General features: G+C 45.5%; 1 protein-coding gene across 11 annotated transcripts in view; it reads right to left on the bottom strand.

Annotated features, from left to right (window-relative positions):
- The window catches only part of FOXN3 (forkhead box N3), a 342,632-nt gene that overhangs the window by 198,817 nt on the left and 117,484 nt on the right, over positions 1–26,331 (bottom strand). For 7 of the 11 annotated variants that reach the window (XM_090033874.1, XM_090033873.1, XM_090033864.1 and 4 more), the window contains one exon: positions 19,380–19,936. In XM_090033874.1, the coding sequence (XP_089890000.1) occupies positions 19,380–19,922 (543 nt within the window). In that variant the 5' untranslated portion in view covers positions 19,923–19,936. Of the gene's footprint in view, positions 1–3,586; positions 3,635–19,379; positions 19,937–20,803; positions 20,822–22,022; positions 22,583–22,746; positions 22,942–26,331 lie in introns of those variants that run through there. The other 4 variants (XM_090033875.1, XM_090033865.1, XM_090033867.1 and 1 more) reach the window with 4 other exon arrangements.

Here is a 26,331-nt window from a genome sequence, read left to right on the forward strand (position 1 = left end):
AGTCCTTGACTTCAGGAAAGCTGACTTTGACAAGCTCAGGAAGCTTGTCAGTGAGGCCCTAAAGGACCATGACGCCAGGGGGAGGGGAGTTCAAGAAGAGTTGTTGCTCCTCAAGGGAGCGATCCTCAATGCACAAGCTACTTCTATTCCATCTCAGAGGAAAGGCAGCAAGACGGGACAGCAGCCCCCCTGGCTCTCGCAGACCTCCTGAGGCTAAAAAGAAAGGCCTACAAAGGATGGAGGATGGGATTCACCTCCAAGGAGGATTATTCTGCACTGGCCCGGTCCTGCAGGGAGCAAACCAGGAAAGCCAAGGCTGCAACTGAACTCCAACTAGCTTCGAGCATCAAGGACAACAAAAAGTCCTTTTTCAGATACGTGGGGAGCCAGAGGAAAAGCAACAGCAACACTGGACCCCTGCTGAACCAGATGGGGCAACTGACAACCAATGCCCAGGAAAAAGCCAACCCATTAAATGGGTACTTTGCATCATTCCTTCATCAGTCCCATGGGACACCCATGCCTACTACGGGACAGGGAGGTCCGGGTGGGGGAGATCCCCTGCCCTCCATTAATACTGACCTTGTGAAAGAACACCTTGAGAGGCTGGATACCTTCAATTCAGCCAGCCCCGACCATCTGCACCCCAGGGTCCTCAAGGAGCTGGCGAGCATCATAGCCCAGCCTCTGGCATGGATCTTTGAAAACTCCTGGCGCTCTGGTGTAGTGCCCGAAGACTGGAAGAAGGCCAATGTGGTGCCTATCTTCAAGAAAGGGAGGAAAGTGGATCCAGCTAACTATAGGCCCATGAGCCTGACTTCTATCCCAGGGAAGAGCTTAGAAAAGTTTATTAAAGAGGCCATCCTTAACGGACTGGCCAATGCCAACATCCCGAGGGACAGCCAGCACAGGTTTGTTGGGGGTAGGTCTTGCTTGATCTATCTCATTGCCTTCTACAACCAGGTGACCTATCACCTGGACAAGGGAGAAGAGATTTATGTCATATATCTTGACTTCAAAAAAGCCTTCGATCAGGTATCCCATGATCACCTCTTGGTGAAACTGGCCAATTGTGGTCTTGGGTCCACTACAATCCGCTGGCTGGGAAATTGGCTCCGTGGTCAAACCCAGAGAATCAATGAGTCGGAAGGGACCTAGACAGATCATCTAGTCCAACCCCCTGCCATGGGTAGGAAGGAGCACTGGAGGTGGCAGGGGTCATAAGACCTCAGCCAGGTGCCTATCTAGTCTCCTCTTGAAGATCTCCAGGGAAGGTGAGAGCATTACCTCTCTGGGAAGCCTATTCCAGGCTTTGGCCACCCTTACCATGAAGTAGTTCTTCCTAATATCTAACCTAAACCTATCCTCCCTCAGCTTGTGGCCATTGTTCCTGGTGACTCCAAGGGGGGCCCTGGTGAACAGACTTTCCCTGAGTCCCTGCTGCTGGCCCCTGATAAGGTTGTAGGCAGCCACAAGATCCCCGCTCAGTCTCCTCTTGTGGAGACTGAAGAGATTCAGGTCCCTCAGCCTCTCCTCATAGGACTGGCCATGGAGGCCCTCAACCGTATAAGTGGCCTCCTCTGGACCCTCTCCAGGTTCTCCACGTCCTTCTTGAAGTGCGGCGCCCAGAACTGGACACAGTACTCCAGCTGCAGCCTGACCAGCACCGCATAGAGGGGGAGCAAAACCTATCTGGACCTGTTAGCGATGCCCCTGTTTATGTATGACAGGGTGCGGTTGGCTCTGCCTACTGCTTCATCACACTGGCGACTCATATTCATTCTGGAGTCAATCATGACTCCAAGATCCCTCTCTGCCCCTGTGCTGCTGAGAGGGTCAGCCCCTAGCCTGTAACCATAATGCTGGTTCCCTCTCCCCAGGTGCAGCACTCTGCACTTGTCCTTGTTGAACCACATCCTGTTCAGATCCGCCCACTTCTCTAACCTATCCAGGTCTGCCTGGATGTGGTCCCTGCCTGCCGATGTATTCACTTTACCCCACAGCTTAGTGTCATCAGCAAACTTGAACAGGGTGCTCTCCACACCCTCGTCCAGGTCGCTAATGAAGATGTTGAACAGCACCGGGCCAAGGACCAAGCCCTGGGGGACTCCGCTGCCCACACCCTCCCACGTCAACATCAACCTGTCCACCACCACCAGAGGGTAGTAATTGATAGAAGTCACTCATCATGGTGTCCTCTGACCAGTGGGGTCCCCCAAGGCTCTGTCCTTGGACCCATATTGTTCAACATCTTCATTAATGATGTGGACATTGGAGTCAGGAGTGGACTGGCCAAGTTTGCCGATGACACCAACTTTGGGGCAAAGCATCCACACCAGAAGACAGGCAGGTGATCCAGGCTAACGTGGACAAGCTCAGCAAATGGTCAGACGAGAACCTGATGGTGTTTAACACCGAAAAATGCAAGCTTCTCCTTGGGAAGAAAGACCTGCAGAATCCTTATAGGCTCGGCAGTGCTACCTACACTGGCTAGCACTACAGAAGAAAGAGACTTGGAGGTCATCATTGACCACAAGATGACAATAAGCCTGCAATGCGATGTTGCAGCTAGTAAAGCGACGAAAACAAGAAGCATCTGTGGATGCAAGCCAGCAATCGAATCCTGGGACGTCATTCTCCCATTGTACTCAGCCTTGGTGAGACCACAGCTGGAGTACTGCATCCAGTTTTGGGCTCCACAATTCAAAAAGGATGTGGAGAAGCTTGAGAGAGTCCAGAGAAGAACCACGCGCATGATCAGAGGTCAGGAAAACAGGCCTTATGACAATGGGTCAAGAGCCATGGGGCTCTTTAGCCTAGAAAAGTACAGGCTCGGGGTGATCTGATGGCCACCTATAAGTTTATCGGGGTGACCACCAGTGTCTGGGGGAACATTTGTTCACCAGAGCGCCCCAAGGGATGATGAGGTCAAACGGTCATAAACTACTGCAAGACCATTTCAGGCTGGACATAAGGAAGAATTTCTTTACTGTCCAAGTCCCTATGGTCTGAGACAGCCTGCCATCAGAGGTGGTTCAAGTACCTACATTGAACACCTTCAAGAGCAAATTGGATGCTTATGTTGCTGGGATCCTATGACCCCAGCTGACTTCCTGCCCCTTGGGCGGGGGGGCTGGACTCGATGATCTTCCGAGGTCCCTTCCAGCCCTAATGTCTATAAAAGTCTTGCAATATTAGGGTCTTAAGGGGCTACTTTAAAAACAAAATAAAGCAAAAGAAAAGTTCCTCTGCCCGCATCGATTAATGAGATTATGTGAAAAGCCTCAGTTTTCATCTTTGCAGAAAGTTTCTAACCCTCATGGCTATATTTTTCTTTATAACTAGATCCAAATTGTCAATTTTTTAATCATCTTTCAAACAAATGATTGATAAAAAGGATTCTGGTTATCCATAGCACAAAAAGACTAGCTCTAGGAGACACTAAAGAATGATACGGTACGCTAGCTAGAGGAATTGGTATTGGTGAGTCTATTCTTCAAATATAAGTTAGAAGTGTCATTAAAAAGACACAATCCCTTCAACTGTGTACTTAATACATAAGAATACAAAAAGCTAGGTACCTTACTTGAGAGTCTCCATTTTTCTGTTGATTTGTTTGCAGGTTGCTCAGTATCTGAGTGAGTGAGAGAGAGAGGACCCATTTAGTCTTATTGCTAGGTAAGCTCCAGTCACAGAACACCTCTGTCCTCAGAAAAATTTGCATAGAAGACAGGCTTTCTACCACACAAGCAAACCATTTTCCTAAAATATAAAAATGTAACTAGACAGATAAATCCTTGTGACAATTTTCTCTCTCAGCTAGCATTGCTATCACCTGCTTCTAGTCCAACTAAATATGTGGTGCATGATCTTCAAATCACTATCTATACAAAATGGGTGTTTCAACACAGTCAGTGTAACCAGGGGGAAAAAAAGGGAGTTTGAAAATCTTCCTATTAGTCTCCAGTTGCTGGAAGCATGTGCTATACCAAAACTTCCATGCAATTTGTTCCTTTGTGACAGCTCCTTTCCTCTTTCTCTGCCATGCAACAGAAAGTTCAAACAACCGTAAGAGCTTCAAATAAATGTAGAAACAGAGTTCTGCCACAGCAAAGTTCAAATGCATAGCCAGTTCTTTCTGCAGAGGAAAGACTCTAAAACTAAATAAATTAGTACAACTACATAATTATGTAAGAATAAATAACTAAGCTTAGCAAACCGCTTGTCAGTACACAAATACATTTTTGGATGAGTAATTTGGGAAGTGAAATATATGATGCGTGACATTCAGGGGTTGTATATTTGTCTACATTTATTGCAAGATTCCCCACAATCTCTCAAAAAGGTGATGTCCAAGTTAAACTAAGACTGCCTCCCTCTCTAGCCTTAATTTATGGTAATAGTAAAAGGACCCATTTCTTCAAGTTTCATATCTCTACTTAAAAATAACAGACTACCACACAAAATGGTCAGCCTGAAAGGCCTAGCCCGAGTCCAGACCTAAAAAGGCACTAAGTTCCCACAAAAATTAATGTTCATTTAGTTTACAAATAAATATCATTCCCCTTATGAGAAAGTCCTACAGAATTAAACTGAGCTTTGCCCAGCAGCTCTGGAGATTCTCCTCCAAAAACCTGTGGTGAAAGCCGAGCTACAACAAAATGAGCGGCAAAATATAAATCTGAGTTCAACAAGGCCAGGATTTTATCAATAAAAGCTCACCATCTGATAGAACATTATAACAGATATGTATTATTAAAAACAGAACATTTCTGTGAACTCTTTATTAAATCTTCATGGATGGTAATGTTTCCCTTCTTTCCCTGCACAAGCAGTGTCAAAGATACAGCCCACAGAGCCTTTGGTGCTGGCCCTGGATCTAAGTTGATCCACGTGCACTGGCCCACCCTTGTTGGCAGTGCCTGGGATGTGGATCACACATGCTGCGCATTCCAGCAGCTCTGGGATCCAAGCTAAACGCAATATTAACCCCCCACTGGTCCAGGAACACCCGTCACAAAACAGCTGCTCCAGCCAAACCAGAACCCGCACCGCACCCTGCATCTGGAAGTATCACATGCAGCAGTCATGGATCCCACATGTAACAGTCCTGGACCACCTGGGGGGTACTGTGGACATTGTGGATTCTGGATTGTGCGTTGTGCACAGCAAGGATCCCACAGCAGATCTGGCATGCTGAGAAGTGGGGAGAGGGGATGGGGTAGAGGAGAAGGAAGGGGTTCTGTGGCCTGATCCAGCCTGCAGACTAACCCCTTACCACCCATGGGGTCAGATAAATTTAGACACCCCTGCCCTACACCTTCTCTCAGCCTTTTCAGACTGAAGACACTGCTCAGAAAAAGCCAACTCTTAAGTTTTCAATCTTTTTTTAAACTACAGAAAAGTAACAGAGAAATTCTATTATGGTCTGAGTTCTTTGCAACTGTATGTCAGAAGCTTTTGACACAATGGATTCCTACTCAAAAATCTCTGGAGTCTTTGCACACCTAACAGTGCTAATACTGCACAGTGCGCTGGTTGAAAATCACTGCCCTACATCCTGCCTCTATGGAATCTCTCCCATTTGACTCCCTAAAAGTGGTACATAATGGTGATCTTCTTTTCAAATAAACAATAGGTCTACCTCTAGGAACTAAAATTAAAAATGCAACAACAAAAGCATGGCCATGCTTAAGTTTTAGATTAACTGTCCTTAGATTCAGTTGATTTTATTTGCTGAACTTGAGGATGGCTAATTCAACTTAAGAGCTGGGTTTTTTGGTCATGTTGAAGTCAGAATGACATTTGTGGTAGTTGCCTCACAGAGTACCTGCTATTGCAGGATGCTCTGGACCTCAGAAAAAGAGTTCTGAAGCAGAACCTGGTTTTCTGCCAGTATCAAGAATGAGAGTGAATTATATCCTCAGCATTCATCAAGATTCTCTGCTGCAGAATCCCACAAATGCATTTCTGCTGCACAGAACGTGTTATTCACTTTTTATGTTACTGAGGTTTTCATACAATCACCCATTCGTTCCTCCATTTATTCAGAGTTCTTCCTTCTGCAAAGAGTTTGTTAGTCTGAAGTCAGGCAAAAAGCATAGTAGAGATGCACTTTATAAGCCAACTAAACCAGAGATGCAAAAGCTTCTGTGAGCCACATCTCACTTCACTTATGCATCCCCAATTCACCCTCCCCTGCCTTCTTCCTTCACAGGCTGTGTTGGCAGCCTGAGTCCTAACTAGCCTAGTAACCCAGCTAACCTAGTTGTGGAGGATTGCTGCAAAGAAGTACAGCAGTTCAGCACCTTCTAAACCAGTAAAATGCATTCTGGCATCTTTGTCACTTACTCTAGTATAGCAGTTTGATTCTCCACCCCCCCGCCACCGCCGCCGCCACCACAAGGCAAGAAACAACCAATAAGAATTAAGATTCATCGGAATGAAACTTCGCACAAATTCCTACAATAGTTCCCAGGATGAAGTTTCCATGATACCAAGAATGGAATTTAAGGAACACTAACATAACTGTCATTTTCAGTTCAAGTTAATCCCCAAGATAGCTATTATTGATCAATGACTAAGATGCAAAGATGTTATTTATGGGCACAAAGTGTTTATTCTATAGCACAATTCTGCTATTGTTTACTCCATGACAAGTCAAAAAGTAACCATTCTGAAGTCAAAGTGGTGGAAGGACAGAATCAAATCAAAAGCATCTAATCTTCCAGGCTAAGGATGTCTATAATGACCCATAAAAATGCAGAATGGGAAAAAAAGTTTGCCATTATGGTAGCACCACAGTCTTATAAAGCTCCTTCCTTTAAGTTCTTATATGGTTTCTGCTACTGTATTGAGTACAGTACTCAGTACTGAGTACTCCCTGCCACAGTGGGAACCTGGCATAGGGATCTAAAATGGTCCCCAACCTTCACTGACCCATGTACAACAATAATGCACTGCAGGTAACATCTTGCTGTGCCCTCCCTCTCAGTCTTAGCTTTATTTTGTTTACATTTCTTGCGGCCAAAAGCAACATCATAGGCTTTCCACAAGCACCATGTTCTCTGCAAGCCATGAATTGGGTATCACTCATCTGAATGTTTAGGCACCCTGACAGTACCAGTCATTAAGTACCAGCAAATCAGATCTCACTATATGGGGTTTTGCAATATCTATATATCAAAAGAGAACATAAGAGAGTGATCTCTCTCTCTCTCCTCCTGAACAAGGTCTATATCTACCTATCTAGATATCCATCTATTTATCTATAGAGACAGATATTGGAAGACCCCATATAGTAAGGTCTGACTTGCTGGTACTTAATGACAGCAACTGGAACTGTGAGGGTGCCTAAACATTCAGATGAGTGGTGTGCGTGTGCACACATACACTTATACATACATACATACATAAAATTTCTGGGCTCTATTTTTTGCAAGCGAATTCTTGAAAAAGGTACTGCATCTGTGGAGCTTTTACTACAAATATAATAACGGAGTTCAATTGTTTTTCCCCCTCATTTGTACATCAAAGAAAGGTCCGGTTAGACTGCAGGGAACGGTATCATTATTACATTACAACAAAAACATTTGCCTTTTTTAGTAGTGGCCTTGCTTCCTTAATTAAGGAGGCATACAGGAATATTTACTGTTATGACCGAATTCTTCCAAGGTGGAGTGCTTACTGAGTCAGATCTTCTGAAAGGGACGACTTACACATTTACAGAATTAAGACCCATCTAATATTTTAAATCGCAGGCACCTCGGGACAGGGGACTGTACAGGTGGTGGGAACAATTATCTACACATCTTTGAGAAATGAAAAATATCTATTAATTAATTAAATTATTTCCAACTGAATTAAGTTAAATCAGAAGTACCATACAATTAATGGCCTTCACCAATGTTTCATTCCAATATACTTACTTCAGCACCAAAGAAGTCAGCTAGGATGAGCAACTGCTCTGTCCTGTGTAAGGAGGGGCAAGCACTAGGGCTGTGCGAACCTTTGGGTGCCGATTTGATTTGGAGGAGATTTGGCCCAATTCGATGCCTGAATCTCCAAATCCGAATTGGATCAGGAGACCAATAAAAAGGTCCAAATTGATTTAAAGCTCTTCAAATCTTCAGAAAAGATTTGGCGAGCTTTGATGATTTGGACACACCATACCCACTACAGCAGGGAGCTGGAGCCAGACTTGGAGCTGGTAAGTAGGGGGCAGGGACCACAGAGGAGACCCCTGCCAGGCCCCATCCCCTGCCTTCTCCCCCAGCCCCCCCAACTGCTCCCCCCAGACCCCCTCCCCCACCCCAGCTCCCACTGCTTAAAAAAAAAAAAAAGAAAAAAAAAAGCCTCAATTCACTGGTTGTTGTCAGGCGGGGAGTGAACCCTGCTGCCCCCACTACACGGGGGTGGGAATCTGCCACAAGCCCCCCAACCAAGGTTCCCTCCAAGATGCGCACATGCACGGCTGCGAACAACTAAAAGTGTGGCTATGCACAGCCTTTTCAAGGCCGCGCAGCTGGAGAGGCTGGGGTGGGAGCCTGGTGCGGGCTCCACCGGCTCCAGGGAAGGGCATCGCTCCCCCGCATCAGGGCCGGGGAGCGGAGCACTCCCCCAGAGCCTGCAGAGCCCACACCAGCCCCCCGTCCCAGCCTCCATGCCTGCCTGGCCTCACTTCAGGGAGGCCCTGATGCTGGGGAGCGGAGCACTTCCCCAGAGCCGGTGGAGCCTGTGCCAGCCCCTGGCTCCAGACCCCCAGCCTGTCGGCTCCAGCCCCCAGCCACAGTCCCCCGCCCCCACCCCACCCTACCCTCTCAGTTCCAGCCCCCAGCCCCAGCCCCCCTTCGATAAGTGTTCCACACCAAACCAAGGCAGCGCACTCATGGACTGAGGTGGTGCACTCACGGACCGCTACTCCTTAAAGGGAACATTGGTCCCAACCCTACCCTGCTCCCCACATGGCTGCCACACCCGCCACAGCTCCAGGCCTTTGAAAAAAAAGAGTGAAAAAACCCTGGGACTCATCAGCTCCTGCAGCGGCCTCAGAGGGCTCATGGAAGAGTCCGCCACGCAGTTCCGGGCAGTGGGGGGCAGAAGGGACTGCCCCCTGCCAGGCAGGAGCTGGTGAGTCCAGGATTTTTGGGGTGGTTTTTTTTCCCCCTTCCTTAAGAAGGGCCAGAGCTGGGATGGAGGGGCAGCATTGAGAGCAGCAGGGATGGCCCCCCAGCCCAGCAGCACCCAGTGAGTTGGGACTTTTTTTTCCTTTCTTTTGAAGTTCTGGGAGCTGGGAGAGTGGGTGGGGGATGGGCCTGCATGATTCAGAGATTCGACAGGAGCCGAATCACAAAGTCAGATTTCAGCCAAATCAATCTGGGACAGCAATTTGAATCACCGTCCCTAGAAACTAGCCGAATCTGAATCCAAAGCAAATATTAGCCGCTTAGCGCAGGCCTAGCAAGCATACCAGTCCCAACAGACTAAGAAGCTGCAGATCACACCTTAGAATCAGGTTCAAGGCTATGCATTATGAATCTAATATTGGAGCAGATACTTCACTTGATCTGAGCCAAAGGACCAAGAATACAAAAAAAAAATAAAAATCCACCACAACCAACTAGTCTCTCTTAATATAATGAAATTAAACCCTGCTGTAACCCAGGCATAGCTCTGTGAACTTAAGCAGATCTGTGCTCATTTACTTCAGGATTCAGTCTGCCCCCACACCTCTGCCTGCAATATTCATTTTAAAAAGGTATAATATTTGCTTGATCAAGGTCAGTTGATTACTTGTAATAGCAGATAAGATAAAAGAACTGACTTTAATCTTACCTACATAGCAAAATGAAATCTGAGTCACATTTATGGGAAAGGATTTCAACTATCCTCATTTCCCAGACTACTGACAAGTTTTGAGCAATCTTACCCCATAAATGTCATGTACTATGTCAGCAATCTATGGCCCACTGAGCCATTTTATCCAGCAAGCAGAATTTTGGCTGGTGATCAAGCAGCAGGGAGATGCTGCACCTCTAGTGTTGACAGTGACCATGGCTGTGGTGGTGGTGGCTCCCCATAAGGTGACCCCCCACCTCCAAAACATTGGCAATCCCTGTACTAGACGCCCAAAATAAAAACACAGAAGAGTAGCATGTACAGGTCCCTTTAAAAACAAGCTAGCAGTTCCCAAACTAGACCTTTCAACTCCCAAAAGAATTGCAGCACTTATGAATGAAGTTGCAAGTCCAACAGAAATTCAGCCGTCTCAATTAATCTTGTTCCTGTCAGACAAAAGATAGGGAGGTGAGATGACACCTACTGGGGTGTAAAGACAAAGCCTCTTGTCCTGGGATCCTACAAATCCTAAAATGTGCTAACACTCATTGCTCGCCCCCTCCCCTCTCCCATGTCCCAAACGCTGTGTAGTTAACCAAGGCTGGGCTCATGCAGATTAATTGCCATTAAATTCCAGGGGCAAGCCTGTCAGGTTGTGTGCTCTCCCCAAACACCTACTGACAGAGGAGCAGCAATGCTCCTTGGAAGGGCTGCATGTGTAAAGGCCTGTGCAAGCCTCCTCTTTTGTCCGCGGTTTTAACTCAAATGAGTCAGGACTACCTCAGAGGAGACATCTGTTTATGCCAGGGGTGGGCAAAAAACAACCTGTAGACCAAACCCAACCCACCAAGGCATTTTGTCCACCCTGCAGCGGGTCCCTTGGCCCCACCAGCCCAGGGACAGAAGGCAGCCCAGGCCCTGGTGTGTGCAGTGGGGCTGGGACAATGCAGGGGCCAGACTCCATTTTCCAGCAACCCCAGCGGTGGCTCCTTCTGGCTACTGCTGCCAGACCTGGTTCTGCTGCTTAGGCACCCTGACCCATCCATCCCACACCAACCACCTAGAGCAGGACCTGTGCGAGCAGGGCAGGTAACCATACAGACGGGATGGGGCTACAGGTAGACAGGGAGCAGGACAGGCAGGCAGAGTCAGGGTTGAGATCACTGGGGCGGGCCCAGAGCAAAGCCACGATCTGCTGCCTGCACGTCCCTGTGACAGGCACTGGTTCTACAGGCAATGGTGTGCGGGGAGGGGACTGTGGCTCTTCTCCGGCTCCCTGCTGTCACTGCCCTGTGATCCCAGCCCTGGTTTCACCTGCCTACCTGTCCTGATCCCGGATAGGACACCCCAGCCAGATGAGGGGGCCCACTGAGGGAAATTTGATGAGCTGTTGCAGGAGTTAATCTCCTGGCTCTGATCACAACTGCTTTCTCAGACCACAACCTCCATTTAACCTCCTGGAAACTGAACTGATACTTGGTTTTGACTTCAGTTACTTTCTGGAAACCCCCTGACTCAGATCCTACTGTGAACCACTAGCCCTCACTGCCTACACCCCTGTCAACCCTGAGAGCAAACTAAGTTCAAAAGACTCCATACCAAGTAATCAAAGCCTAGTAATACAATCTTCCTGCTCTGTTTCAACAACCATCTGATGCTTCTGTTTCCTTTTTTTATTTACAGAATAAGAAAATCTAAGAGGTAATTATTCTGTAATTAAAATTAAATTCTTCAATAAAGCCTCAAGGAATTTAACTGTCAAACACAAAAGAGAGAAAAAGATTTCCCTGAAACAAGCAGGCCCAGTTAATCCTCAAATGCTCGGTCATGAACTGGTGGTGCATTCACTGTAGTGAGGCTTAAGTGCTCAAAGGCATCTCTATAGAAGTTTCGCTGCAATTCACCATGGCTAAGCATTTGTTAACAGATGCCCAAAGTGTTTGTGCACATAACTTCCACCTCCAATAATAACACAAATTGCCTGTGCAGCCTGCTGTGCTCAAAATTAAGCACCAGCCCCCCAATATTTAATTACAAACAAAATATGAAATACATCTGCAGTTTGTTCATTGCAACTCAAGGAATTAGGAAAATATATAGGCGGAGAATGAGAAAACAAAGAGGGCTTCACAATAAAGCTCGTTAATTGATTTTACAGGCACCCTTATTTAACAAGCCATTTCAGGAACATCATCTTAGAAGACTCACAGCATAGCTTCTCCCATAGCTTTCTCTGCTGCCAGGACCAAGACCTATGCATAAAGGAGCTTGCCATGTGTTTGGAATTATATGCAAAGGTACAAGAAAAAAAATACATAGTTTTTTTTTTTCTTATTATTAATGCTTTGTGCACATCTCACTGGCCCCAATCAAGCAGTTAAGAAAGAACCTAACTTTAAGCCTTCGGTTAGTCCCACAGAGCACTTACACATGTGCAGGGAGCCTGCTCCACTGTGCTGGAAATCCAGCACGTTGGAGCAGACTCGATTAATCAAGTCTGTGGGAGCATGTAAATTGATACACTATGGCAGCCTCACAGATCACATGTATCAGCACAGAGCACTTCCATGCTGAGAAAACAGTGGCAGTACACTCTGAACTAAAACGTGTTCAATGTGCATTAGTTCAAAGTGCACCGGCACCATTTTCTCAGCATGGTTACCCTGTGCTGCTGATACAAGTGACACATGGGCACTTTTAAATGAGCGCTAAATTAAAAGCGCCCAGCACCATATTGGAAACGCATGTAAAAATGCCCACTGGTTTCAAAGGGGTGTAACTTTCAGCTGAGTTACACATGTACCTTGCCAAACAGGGGATCCTCGTGACAGCATGAGGAGTAAGCAGACTTTGCAAAGAAAGGCAGGCACTTGAAAGCAAAACAAATTTAGCCCCAATTCAGCCACAGAGAAATCTAATGCTCTTGGACTGTGTATTATTATTATTGGTCATATCACGTGCTTGCAGCATTTTAAAAATCAGGACATCACGACTTGCCACAGCCTAATTTGTTCTTGGGTCCATGACCTTGTCAAATAGAAGGGCAAGAGGATATAGATGTCATGGATGCAAGCTTAAAGGAATAGAGTAACTAGTTCTAGCATTTTATTATTAGTGAAGTCCTGGCAGCTTGAAACATTCACCTTAACAGATAGAATAATCAGCAACTGAAACAGCTTATCTTGGACTTAGACTACTCCCACATCATGTGGGATTTTTAAATCCAGATTGGATATCTTCCTAAGAGATATGCTCTAATCCAGGAATGTTCAACCTGCCTAACAGTGGTAGTAACACTGTCAAATTTCTGGACCTATGGGAAGCCAAGTCCTGCACCCAACACAGCCAGGCAAGGATGGCACCAGGCCCCAATCTGGGTGTAGGGGGCCAGGAGGGGGCAGCATAAGGCTCCTGGGGACCAATCCTAGAATGTGAGGCAGGAGGGCTTAGATCAGGGGTAGGCAACGTTTTTTGGCCAGAGTGCTGAAAAAACCACAATGCCTACCTTGGAAGGTGCAGGAGTGCCGACATGCCAGAGCCCGGAGTAGCTGTTTGCAGCCTCCCAGCTGTAGCTAGCCCATGGAGCCCAGTCTGCTTGCAGCAGGGTTTGTAGCCTCCCAGCCACCTGCTGGGAGCAGCCTGGGATCTGCAGCTGGCAGCAGCTGCTTAGATCCCGGGCTGGCAGTGGTGTGCCGAGCAAAACAACCTTGCATGCCATGTTCTGCACACGTGCCAGGGGTCGCTGACCCCTGGCTTAGACTATCCCAGTGCACTTGAGGAGGGGGAGGCACCAGGCCTGCAGGGACCAATCCTATCATGAGGGGGCAGTACCAGGCTCCTAGTACTCAAGGCAGGGAAGCAGCAGTGCAGTGCCCTGGGGCCCAATACTGACCTGGGGCTCTAACTGGCCCATGGACTGGTCAGCCCTGCTCATCTGGCCTATAAAGGCTGAGCACCACTGCTCTAGCTCAGCCAAAAAATGATGGGCTCAGCTCAGGAATTAGTTCAATTCAACAGTCACTTTTATTCTGGTCAGGCTAGATGATTGTCATCTATTAAGGGCAGGAGATTGTCACCATCAGTAGTGTCAAGGATCTTCACCACCGCAGAAATTCTTCACAAGTAATGCCAGAAATGCCACTGTTGGCAAGTAGTACTTGTCTATATGCAAACTAGCTTTAAAGTAAAAAAAATGAGAAAGACTTTTTCCTCCCACTCTGGGTAACATCTTATCCCTAATGTGCTAGCACTTTATGTATCAAATATCCAGTAAAGAATCCTCTCCCCTACCATACAAATCAACTGTTTCTTAGCAATGGGACCCCACTTTGATTCTCATAGTGCAGAGAAGGTGGTACAAAGCTCCTGGTCCCAGCAATCTATCTGTTTTAGTGCAAACCACTATGACAGCTCAGCATTAGTGACAGGAAAGATCCATCTCAACAGTGCCTCCACCAGACACTTATTAGACAAGAGGTAACCAAAGCAGTGAAAACGGGGACAAGCAATTTGAACAAGAGCAACTTTGGAGCAGCTCATCTCAGGGCTGAGCACTGTCCTGTACTGAAGGAGAATCCCAGTTTAATGTTTATAACTTGTTATGCGAACATGCCTTTGAATAAACTCTACAGCAGATGGACATAACATTCGCTTGTCCTGATATGTAGGCCTGCTCTTCCTCTCCCCACATGACCTCTCAGTATCAGCCAAGGGCCAGGTACAGACATTACACTTTTACCAGTATACGTGATCAGAAAACAGAACAGAAGTTTGGCGCACAGACTGGTTTAAAAATGGCAGAACCCAGTCTAAGATTTGTCCACCCAAAGAACGACCATTTCATCTGTTTGCTACTAATTTAAACTACGCTGCTTACAGACAACTGCGTAACTTAGATCAGTTCTCCCTCAGGCTTTCTAAATGCCTGTACCTAGCCAAAAAGTAAACACCCAGGGCTCTTGAATTTGAAGACATCTCCTGGAACTGCAAACATCCCTTCCCCACCTCAGGTTTACCATGCACTTCCCCATTCTCACACAGCCAATCTACATCAGCCTAGACCTGATGCTAGGAGGAGCACTCAAGGAAGCAAAAGATAGAAAGGAGGACATACCAGTAGCAGAGTGGAGTACAGGCATGATTGGTTTGATGATCAACGTAACTGGGATTAGTGAGCAACTCCCATCACCTGAGACTGGAGGATTAAAAACAAAACCCTTAATATAGTAAACATATTTCCCATATACCTGTCAGCAATAATGAAGCAAGCTTGTATTTGTAGTGAGTACATAGGAATCACAAGCTCTGCAGCCAAGATTTTGTCTTGCTTTTTTTCCAAAGTGCAAGTGCCTATGACCAGCATGGAAATCCCTGAAAAAAAAACAGGGGTTACAACAACAAAATGTTGACAAAAATGCTCCCTTAAGATGGCAGCCTAGTGGGCACAACTATCATTACAGCAAACCTACATAATGCATCTGAACTAGCTTAGCCCTCTCCCTGAAAGCAGAGGAGCTGCCACATCAGTAACTCTGTTGCTAAGGCAACTGCTTACTTTCCATATCAACTGCAAACTTGTTGCTATGGAGATGCATATACAAGAAAAATTTCTCTCTATAGCCAAGGACCAGATGGTGGGGAAGTCAGAAAAGTCATGGGCTAGCAGGTTGTACTAAACGGGACACACTAGAGGCCATTTAATAAATCTGTGTGTTCACAATGGGATTACTCTGACCACTGAATTCACAGGTCTGGCAGTAGAAACTGAGCCAGGTAACTCCTGCACTTAGGACCAGGTGACATTTTATATGCTGACCATTATTAAAACTAAGCTCAAAAGAGGTTCGCTCCTATGAAGTACTCTGCATTTCCCCTCTGAGACACCTCACCCTCTCTCCAAACGGTCAGCATCCTAGAAAAAAAATACACCTTTTAATCCTGACTTATATTAATCTAAAAAGCATTTATTAGTAAGACTAACAATGTGGCACACCATCAGCATACAGCTATCACTGCTGTTACTCCGTGTCTGAACACGTCTTGCCTTTGTACTATAGCAGATAAAAGGTCCTTTCCCACCACTCAAAACCTTCATGCAATCAAACCAAAACCTGCAAATGTGCATCTTTTCACAGTTTCAGTGATGTCGCCTATAGATTATACAGGGCACACAGCATGAAAAGTAAATACAGGCTCCTACACACACACAGCTGTGGACAAATAAGTACAACATATGTATCCCTAAAAACAAATCACAAAATTGAAAGGTTCAGACAAATTGCTCCTGCTGGTCCAGTTTACATGGTACTATTTTAAGCAGTCAAGTCTCCACAATAAAGGGATCACAGGAGCAGCTTGTACCTTGAACACATGAAGTTAGAGACAGAGACAATCTGGAGGAGCTCTTGTCTAGGATCTAACAGCAGTAAAAGATACTGTGAAATCTGCCAAAAAATAAAATCATGTTGACCAGTGCTACTCATGCCAAGTTCCCCTCTGGAAAACACAGGATTTCGACTGGACAAGGAGTAAGCTCCATACCAACACTTGACAACCTGAGGCTTTTCCAAGTTATAAAGTGTGTGCATATCAGACCTTTTCAAGTATCGCATTCTCATTCTACCCCTGAAATCCATTGCAGACATACATCATTATAACTACTTTTAAGCAGAGATCTATTTGGCTACTTGCCAAATGCTTAACCAATGGCACTATGCTAAACAACCTAAGAGCTAACAGAAAAGCTTAGAAAGAATACAAGACAGCAGTAACAGCCTTCAGACACCCACCCAGATACAGAACTCAGTCAAGTTGTCAGCCAGGTGACACAATTAAGATGACCCTTTACTTTGTCCTTCCTTGCAACACCACATCTCTAGTCACATCAATATAAAAAAAGTGACAGAAGCCAAGACTTTGCAAGCTAATTTTCCAAAAGGATTCAAGACAAGAATTAACTGCTCCACAGAACTTTTTCTTTAAAAAACAAAACAAAAAACAGTTAGAGAGACTGTATAAACATAAACATTGGAAATATGGCTATGAAAGAAAAAGCTTCTAGCTGTTCACAATGTGTCAACACACATCAACTAGCAAATGCCTGCAATTCCTGAAGCTGATTTAAAAAAAAAAACCAACATACACTCTGCATGTTTTGGAACTTGCCTTGTTAACATTTCAGAATGTGCCATTTGCTAAACTAAACTACTTTTACACACACAAATACAAACTCAAAACACAGAAAATGCTTCACCAAACTAAAAAGCATTGTCCTGGGTCATAACAACTCTTAAGGGGAGTTTTCAGATTCTAAAACAAGGATTTCTTCTTCTGTAATTAATTATTTGCATTTTAAACAGTCTTTGCAAGACAGTCAAAGACCTGTTTTAAGACACTCCACCCAACTCTGAAACTCCTTATATGGAAAGGTTAACAGGTAAAGCCTACTGTTTACCACGTCTACAATTTGGTGACAAAGCAGTTGAGTCAGAAGTTGTAATTAATGAGTGCCAAGTCTGCAGGTCCCAAGGTGCCAAATCCCTTGCCCTAGGGCAGAGGAGAGAAACCCAGAAGGGTACTTAAGTAACCTTACTCAGCATACATTTTAAAATGGACAATGGAATCTCAATAACATTACTATTCATTACCAGCAGGGCAGCTGGCATTTTTAAGAGCTCAGAGACCAGAAAGGAGCAAGACAGAGCTATGTATATCCTAGATATCTCAGCTTCTCAAGAGATCAAAATCTAGTTGCCAAAACATATGAATCAAGACAACTGAACACCACCATACACTTTACTACATACTATGATCACAAGCGCTGAAATGTGGGTGACTGTAGAGTCAGGCATTGTGCAAGAGGAACCTCAGCTTCTCCATTTTCAAACTGATGATTACTTCTGGGACAAGACAAGCATACATAAAAGAAAGCTCCATTTGGCAAGGAAATAATTATTACAATCATCAACTCATAAACAGATGAAGAACAGAATGGGAAAAAGCAATAATGGAATAGTTAAGCACAACTCATCAATTCCAATACATTTTACATCTAAATCTATTTTGTTAGATATTTTATGGTCTACAGTATGCTTTAAAAGGTTACAACATGTGTGACACTTCCTCTGTTTTATATCTATCTGAATGTGAACGTTCCAACTCCAATTTATTAAGTGAAATAATGCAGTTCAGAAACAGCATTAACCTTAGGCACAATCATAATGTATACCTAGCTACACATGGTAGATTATAGGGAACCCCAGCTGAAAGTCAGACTGAGAATAAAATCCACAAAAGTTAGACAGGGAGCTATCATCAGCTCCTGCAAAACATAAAACTTACTCTACTTTAGAGTTGTTGTGAATACTGTGGAAAAAGTTAACACATACCAGCAAGAGCCTAGTTTTGGAATAGTCATACAGAAAACTAAATGAGGAACAGAGCTAAATATATTTTCTTTGCTTCAAAACAGAGAAGCGGGTGCACCTTCTAGGTTTTCTGTTAGCTTTATGTATATGAAAACACATTTAAGTGAAGTTATTTCACTGCTATTTATTGCGGCAACACAGAGCGAGAGTAAATCGGAGAGACATCAGCCTGCCAATTCATACAGAAGCACCTTTGACAAGAGTTCAAACTTATTGCATGTGAAGGCTGTTGCCATTTGGAAATCAACAACTCTTCCCCGTAATGGACAGATTTGTGCAATAAGTGATACCAGGAAATAGTAATGCCACCAGGCTTCTGTTCATGTTCCTTTCCCATCACCCATACACACATCCCTTCAGATACAGCTGAAGATTCAACAATGCAACCAAAGAATGTAACAATAGAGAAGAGCTGGGAGCAAAAATTTGTTCTCCAGATCTCCACCACCTTGTGGAGGTCAGAGTCTGCATGGGCATAAAACAAGTACAGTTTAACTTCCAATAATCATTTGCAGCTGCCAAACTATATCTTCTTTCATAAAAGGAGCCACTCCTGCACTGTCTGCCTTCATACATCTAAAAAGGCACAGTAAGTAAGGAAGTACCATCACTTCATCACCAAAAGTTAGAACTACTTCTAACCTCAAAGAGTTTCATCAAATAGCAACTCGAATGGAGGGAAGCAGGGGGAAGGAGAGTGAGGAAAGGGGAATAGATGGAATCTTACATAAAACAAACCTCTCGCTATACATTTGTATAAGCCAAAAACAGCATGCAACCTATTTATAATGATTACATTCATCTACTATAGCTGGAAACCATTAGCACAGCATGATAACTAAAAACAATATTTAACCACTATGCAGGAAGACACCAGCTGAAAAGAAAAAAAACAACAACAAAAACTAACAAACTAAAGTACTTTCTTACAGATGTCTAGACAATAATTTTAATAAAGTCATCCTAGTGCTGGTTTCTTTTTTTTTTTTCTTCCTCCTGTAATGAACTGAAATTACTGGACAGTAAAATGCAGTTTACAGTACAATCGGGAAGACATGTTAGGATTAGCAGGCAGATTTTATTAAGAACAGGTAAGTCTTAATATTCCAAGCTTACCTGACTTCTGTCCTTGTCCACTTTCTTAAAACACTTATTTAATGATAGATTATGTCTCACAGAGTTTTTCCATCCAGTGGGTGCATTTGCAAAATAGGGAAAGTGTTCTAGGATCCAGTTGTATATATCCTTTACAGGCAGTCTTTTGGTTGGCGAATCCTCAATGGCCATAAATATGAGGCAGCTAAAGGAATAAGGAGGTTTGCAGTTTGGGTTCTGCTTGGCATCATAGGGCATGTCAGAGTGAGCAGGAGATGGTGGCGTGTCATCATCAATGTCCTGAACTGGGCTAACACTTCTTAAGACAGAGTCCCCAAAGCTTTTCAGCAAGTTCTTGCTTTCATGTAACCAGTTCAAGTTAGTTAGTTCTTCATCCTCCATGGCCCCTTTATCTAATCTTATGGCAGGCAAAGTGAGATCTAGGTCCTCCTCTTCAGGAAGTGCCTTTGATAAATCACTATCCTGATAACACTGACTCAGTCCACTGGAAACACTAATTCCTGAGTCCTCTGGCTTCTTACTGGGAGGCATGACTGGACCCATTTAGACAGAGGCTCCTAGTAGATCCAAAGCAGGATGACAAGAAAAAAAAAAGAAAAAAAAAAGTTAGTTAGCAAGTCAGATACACTATAACAAGATTTTGACAGCTTTTACCCAGCCAGTAATTTGGCGTTTCATGCCCTACATAAAAAACAAACAAACCAACAGAAGCACATAGACATATATTCACAATGTGAAGAAAAATCATTTAAGAGTCAGAAAAAGCAAAGAACATTTTAGTCAATGAGATGCTTCAATAATCCCAATATGTCCCATTCTGCATACTTCCTAAACTGCACACAGGTAACCCAAAACACAAATCTCTTTCAAGATAATATGAGAATGAAGTCATCATGAAACACTGCACATTGTATCACATTAATAAAAATATAAACTTAAAAAAATTGGAAGCCTAAAGGCCAGTTGCTTCAGATTAAGTCCAGCTGCCTTAATTTTGAAGAAAACACAACAGCACTATGATTAAGTCACTCTGGCTGTGGTTGAAGGCACAGCCAGGCAAACAGTAAAATTTAAAATACAGTCACAATTACCAACTTCCACAAGGTTTTTGAACAGAACTTTTTGAACGGAAATGCTTCAGCAAGGGTCAAGATAAATGCCAAAAAAACAGGAAACTTAAAAGTACACATAAACAGAGAGGATTCTAACATACATTGGGACATGGGAGAAATCAGAATGTAGGAATCTTACAACACTTATATATTTAAAATCTGAGAGGAGCAGGTGGCACAATGGTAGATAGGACAGGAAGCAGAAAGCAAAACAGCAAACTGGGCAAGGAGCACAGAACAGGGAGCAGGAAGCAGAGCAGATTGGGCAAGGCAAAGGAACTGGAGTGGTACTTGGGTTAATTTTTGGTATACCTGCCAACACAGTTGGCCCCCACAGCCTTAGGAGAAGTTCAGTGACAGCAGTGCTGAAGATACTTCACCAGGGGGCCCTACAGGAAATGAGAGATCAATAATATTCCAAAGGACTTGGAACGATTAGAAGCTTGGTCAGATAAATAGTCTGTGTTATTTAACAGGAGGGTTATAACCAACAGAAGAGTAAAGCAATCTACAGAAAACAAAGCAAGCAAGAAAGCAGGAAAGGAAGATGGGAAAAACATTCAGTTTTCATACATATCAAAGCATTAGTCCACAAGGGAAACAAAAACAAAGTCCAGAAACTGAGGAACATCACTTTCATGCAGTAAAATGTCTAGTATACAATAAAAACACTACATGAATAGTCATTATTTTAGCCAGAAAAAAGACAAAGATCTGGAGGAGGAAAGATAAATAAATAAATGATCACCAACTAAATGCTTAACCAATACAATTTATAATTCTTCCTTCCTAGAACAGTACTTCCTAGACACTTATCTGGAAGATAAACAGGAGTATTACTTCACAGGAAAGCACTGGGCACTGTTTACCTCTGCTACAAACTCAACTTTGGCTCCAAATAGAAGTTATGTCCCATGAGCTCTAAACAGGAAAATTATATCATGGCTGACAGTAACATAATTTAATTGAACTGTTGCTATGACAACATGCTGCTCTCTTTCCCTTTAATTTGCTTATTTGCCAGTATCCTCCCAAAGGGCCATATCATGCCATCCATTTCAGGCAGAATTCCTCGTTGACTTTAACAGGGACTTTTGCTTAAAATGTTGATGGGAAAATACAGTCCTGAGTGACTAAACACACTATTTTCCATGTTCTGTTCCAGTTTAACACACAACTTGCAGGCACCACCGAGACTCACTCTTCAGTAAGTTTAAGCAACTCTAATTTGTTTTACCTATGTGGGAAGAGCCACGGCTCATGTAACAAAACGGTGAGTTTCCCACACTTTACTTTTAAACTACCGTGCAGTCAGTTCACTGCAGCAAATAATTGCTTAGCAGGGCAAATTTGACGGAAAGGCACAGGAAGGCCCAAAAGAAGCCCTCCCAGACCTACAGAACTCTGCCCTCCCAGGGGGTTACAGCAGGGAAGGTGCCAGGTCAAATGCTCTCACTGTAACCATCAGCTAAAGTCACTGAAACCATCAAATCTAGCTGGGGGCAAAGGGGTGTTGACAAAAGCTCCGCACCTGGCAGCGCACAGGAACACGAGTGGGCCGGGCCAGCCCAGACCCCGGGTCCAGCAGAGTGCAGACAAGGGTGCAAGCTGAGCACGACCTGGCTGGTCCGTTCCCTCTGGCAGTGCCCCACATTTTGGGTCCAAGAAGCCCGGATTCAGAGGCCGTACGCCTCATGCCCCTGCTCAACAGCCACTGGTGCCCCCCTCCTCCCTCCAGTCCCTACTGGCACCCAGTCTGCCCGCGGCCACCGCATGCGGGCTCGCAGCTCCCCTGAAGGACGCGCCGGGAGAGAGCGGGTCCTCGTGCCAGGGCAGGCTTGCGGCCCGGGAGGGGCAGGGTTCACTCCCGCACCACACCACAGCTCCCCCCGGACAAGCGACACCACGGAGCCCCCGCGCAGCAAACGTGCGTGCTCTGCCCGGCGGCTGCTCCCGCCCGCGGCCGGGACGGGCACAAGTGCTGCTGAGGGGGACGAGGGGGAGCGCCGCAACTCTTCCCGCCCCCGCACTGCGGCCCGGTCGGGACGAGCCCCTGCCCCTGGCCCCGGCCCGGGCTCCTGGCCGCGCTCGGCGGCGGGGCACCGACAAGGCGCGGGGCCGGCGGAGGCGGCGGGAGACGCGCAGCCATTGGCGGAGCGGCCCGTCAATCCGCGCCGTTGCTAAGGAGCGCGGACACTGCTCTTAAGCCGAGCGCGGCCGGGGCCGTGCACTGCCCCCGCGGGTCCCCGCCTCACCTGGCCCGGGAGAGCGCCGCGGCCGCCCGCCGCTCCCGCAAACTTTCATCCGAGCGGGCCGGGCCCTGCGCCTTCCCGCGGGCCGGGGCGCTGCCGCTGCCGCTCCCGCATGGGGGCCGCTCGCCGCTGCCCCCGCGCCTGGTGCAGCGCCGCGCTCCTGCCGGGCAGTGGGGGGTGGCGGCGCGGCGAGAAATTGTTTCCACTGCAAACAAAAAAAAAAAAAAAAAAGCGACACATGACCGGGGAGGGAGGGGAGAGCGCGGGGGCGGCCTGGCCCAGCCCAGGCAGGGCGCCAGCAGGCGGGGGCAGGGCAGGGCCGGGCCGCCCGGCCCCGGGGAAGAGGCGCACAGCGCCCCGCGGGGCGCTCTGGACGGGGCTCCGAGTTGTTCTGCCCGGCCCGCAGCGCGCGAGCAGGGAGCTGCGGGGAGGCCCCAAGTCTCCGCTCTTGAGAAGTCCCCGGACACGTCCCTGCCCGGCCGGGCCCGGGGTGCTCGGGGCCTGCTCTCGGGCCCTGGGGTCCCCTTGGCCGCGGCACTCGCTCCTGGGGACATCTCCTGCCGCCCTGGTTCACCAGCCTGCACTAACCTGGGGCTGCAGCCCTCAGCCCAGGGGGCAGCAGACCAGCCTGAAGGTCACCAGATCAAGGAGGAAAAAGAAAAGAAAAAAAGCAGGAGGAATAAACTCATCTACTCAGCCCGGGTTCCCCAGCCCCTGGGCAGCCTTTACTCCCCTGCACTGGGTGCGTGTGATGTGACTGTAAATCAGCCCAGAAGAACTTTCATGCTGGGTGGACAGGTAGCGAAGAATATGGCCTCCGGTCCCCTCACAAGGGGAGGAGGGGAAAGAAGTCAGAGGCAGAGTACTGGTCTGGAAAGCCGTATCTAAAGCTTCAATCTTCTCACCCTGAAAGCTGGAGCAGCTAGCTCAAGTGATTAAATTAAGCCAAATCTTGAGGTGTCAAGCATACAAAGGTGCTAATTTATCCAGGCCCAACCCATTTAAAGCTTTATAGGGCTTAAAAATAGACCTGTGGTGTTTTACACCAGATGAGGATGCTGCTTCCTGACATGTTCTGGCTACAGGGTACAAACCAGAAACAATCCTAGAGGAAGAAGGCTGCTTGCTCTTGCCAAACACAGGCTTGATTAAGGCCTGGGGTAGGTAGAAATTAAGAAGCTTTTTCTCCCAACTGAGCTATCTTAACACAATTGATGTTAACTTGATTTTAAAAAAATCTACTTAACACCAGTTGAGTTAACTCCTTTCAATTCATTTAACTCAATTTGAGAGACATCTTTTCTTTTTTCCTAATCTAGATGAGTTGCAAGTAGGCAGCTCCATTTTACACTAACTGAAGGGTGTTTGTTGCTTCTTATGTTTTGTCTTTGTTTAAAAAAGAAAAAAGAACAGAAAGAGCAGCCATTGCCTTTATAAGAGTTTTTCTCTGTAAAGTACAAAGCATTTTGTAAGGCTGAGTGAATATAGCTATCCCCAATTTACAGATGAGGAAATTGAGGCAGAGGACTGAAGTGTCTTTAGTCAGATTTGTATCAGTAGCTGGAAATAGAACCCAGCCCCTTGGCACCTAGTTCCATGCTCTGTGCATTAGCAGTACTTCCTTTGTTTTACATTGAATTATACAGCAGTGCAACATGTTGGCGTTTAGGGTTGCTAGGCTGCTTCTTCCACCAGAAGTTCTGGCAGCAGACAGAAAAGCATTTGATGCTCCACATGCACATCTGCATGGTTCCACCACAGTGCCTGCGCCAGCAAGAAGAGAAGCACACCCTGGGAAGGCAGCAAGTGTTTAAGGAGCCCTGGCAGCTGGCAGAAGTCATCTCTCTAAACACCTCTCTTGCCAGGACAAACAAGAGAATTGGTGTCCTCCTGACAGAAAGAAGAGCTGTTGCCACCTCAGGACAGCACCAAAACTGACTGCAGTCACAGTTCTGCTGGCAAAACTCTGGCATGTCTACCAGGCCTATTCACAAAACTTGGATTTTCTTTTCTTAATTCAATGAGTGTAATAAACTGTCTCAAGTTTAAAATGGGAGGCTTATTTCTCAATGATTAAGACATACAAATTAAAACCACATCAGATTTTCCTTTCAATACAGGCCTGATCTCCACTGTAATTTTTTGCTGGCATAATAATGTCAGACAGGGTTATGATTTATTGGGGGGCATTATTAGACTCATGTAGAAACAGTTCTACGATCAAAAAGTGCCTTTGCTGGGATAGTTTATCTGAATGAAAGAAGTTTTACTGGCAAAAACACTGCTGTTGGTGTAAGTTGTGCCTACCATAGAAAGATCTGCTGTACAGCAAAGCTGCATGTAAGTTATACTGGCAGGCCTTTTTCTACTATACCCCTTCCTACCCCTTGCTCCCTAAGTCAGCAAAACAGTTTAGCAAATCCTGCTAAACTGAAAAGGGAAAGAGAAGTCTGAATCCTGCTTTCATAAATTCCCAGTTCTCCTCACTGTCCAGCACTGCCTGAGTTAAATGTGATCACCATTATATTTACTGTAGTACTACCTATATAATGAGCCCTGGTAATGGCACCAGATGCTTTCTTACCATTTTTTTTTTTTTTTTGTCTAAAAATAAGAGTTCTGCCTTCTTAGTTCTCAAAGTCAGGGGGGGCTCCTTCATTCTCCAAAATTCCTATCATAATTTGCTAAGACCTTCCATTGCCAATAGGGTTGTTTCTCCTGTCCTGGTATTTCAGTCTTGCATGTTTTCAGAAAGGCATACCGACAACTGAATTTAAGAATGAAAACAGCACCCACTATATAGCACCATTGTTACCTACTCCTAGCTATGTCCTGCTATACTTGTTTCTAGCACTGAAGCAGCAGACCTTAGTTTAGGCAATTCTTATCTCCATTTAGTTTTAAACACAAACTGAATTACCAATTCCCAGCCACACCCGCAGATACTTACTGCAAATAATTTGGAAGTTATTTCAGGGAGACAACCAATGGTTCTTTATCAACAGAGGAGACATTCACTACATTTGCCATCAGTTTCAAAAGTCAAATGTCTTTTCTGTCTAAGCAAAATTCAGATTATATATGATTTTAATCTTGAAGAAAACCTTATGTATGCATGTATCCTGGTGTTCATATGCATAGCTCAGTTCTCTTCTGTTTAAAATTAGTTGTGACGTTCCCTATTGACATCAACAACAGCAGTGGTATTAGAAGTGTTTACACTTTTTTTTAGTTGGTGGGGGTGGGGAAGGGTTGCAGGGAGAGGAATGTCCCACAAGTGAGCCCTAAGGATAACAATTAAGGACTTGCTCAAGGAATTCTGGAATAAGTATATGGCAACCAGTCTGGCAGAGTGAGGAGCATAGGCCGCTGCTCTCTGTATAATCTTAGGGAAGTATCTTAGTTTGCCCATGCCTCAGTTTTCCCCCTTTGTTAAAAAGGGATAACTGATTTGTGTTAAAGTTTCAACTTTGGAATATGAAAGTTGTTATGCATAGCATACATGGTATCAAACACGAAACGAGTTTCTAGTAACACATTATAGCACCGTAGTCACTTACGAAAGAATGAATATATTTTAATTCAGTT

Source organism: Crocodylus siamensis, chromosome 2 (assembly GCF_052110815.1).
Source record: "Crocodylus siamensis isolate JL-2025a chromosome 2, ASM5211081v1, whole genome shotgun sequence".
Lineage (NCBI taxonomy): Eukaryota > Metazoa > Chordata > Crocodylia > Crocodylidae > Crocodylus > Crocodylus siamensis.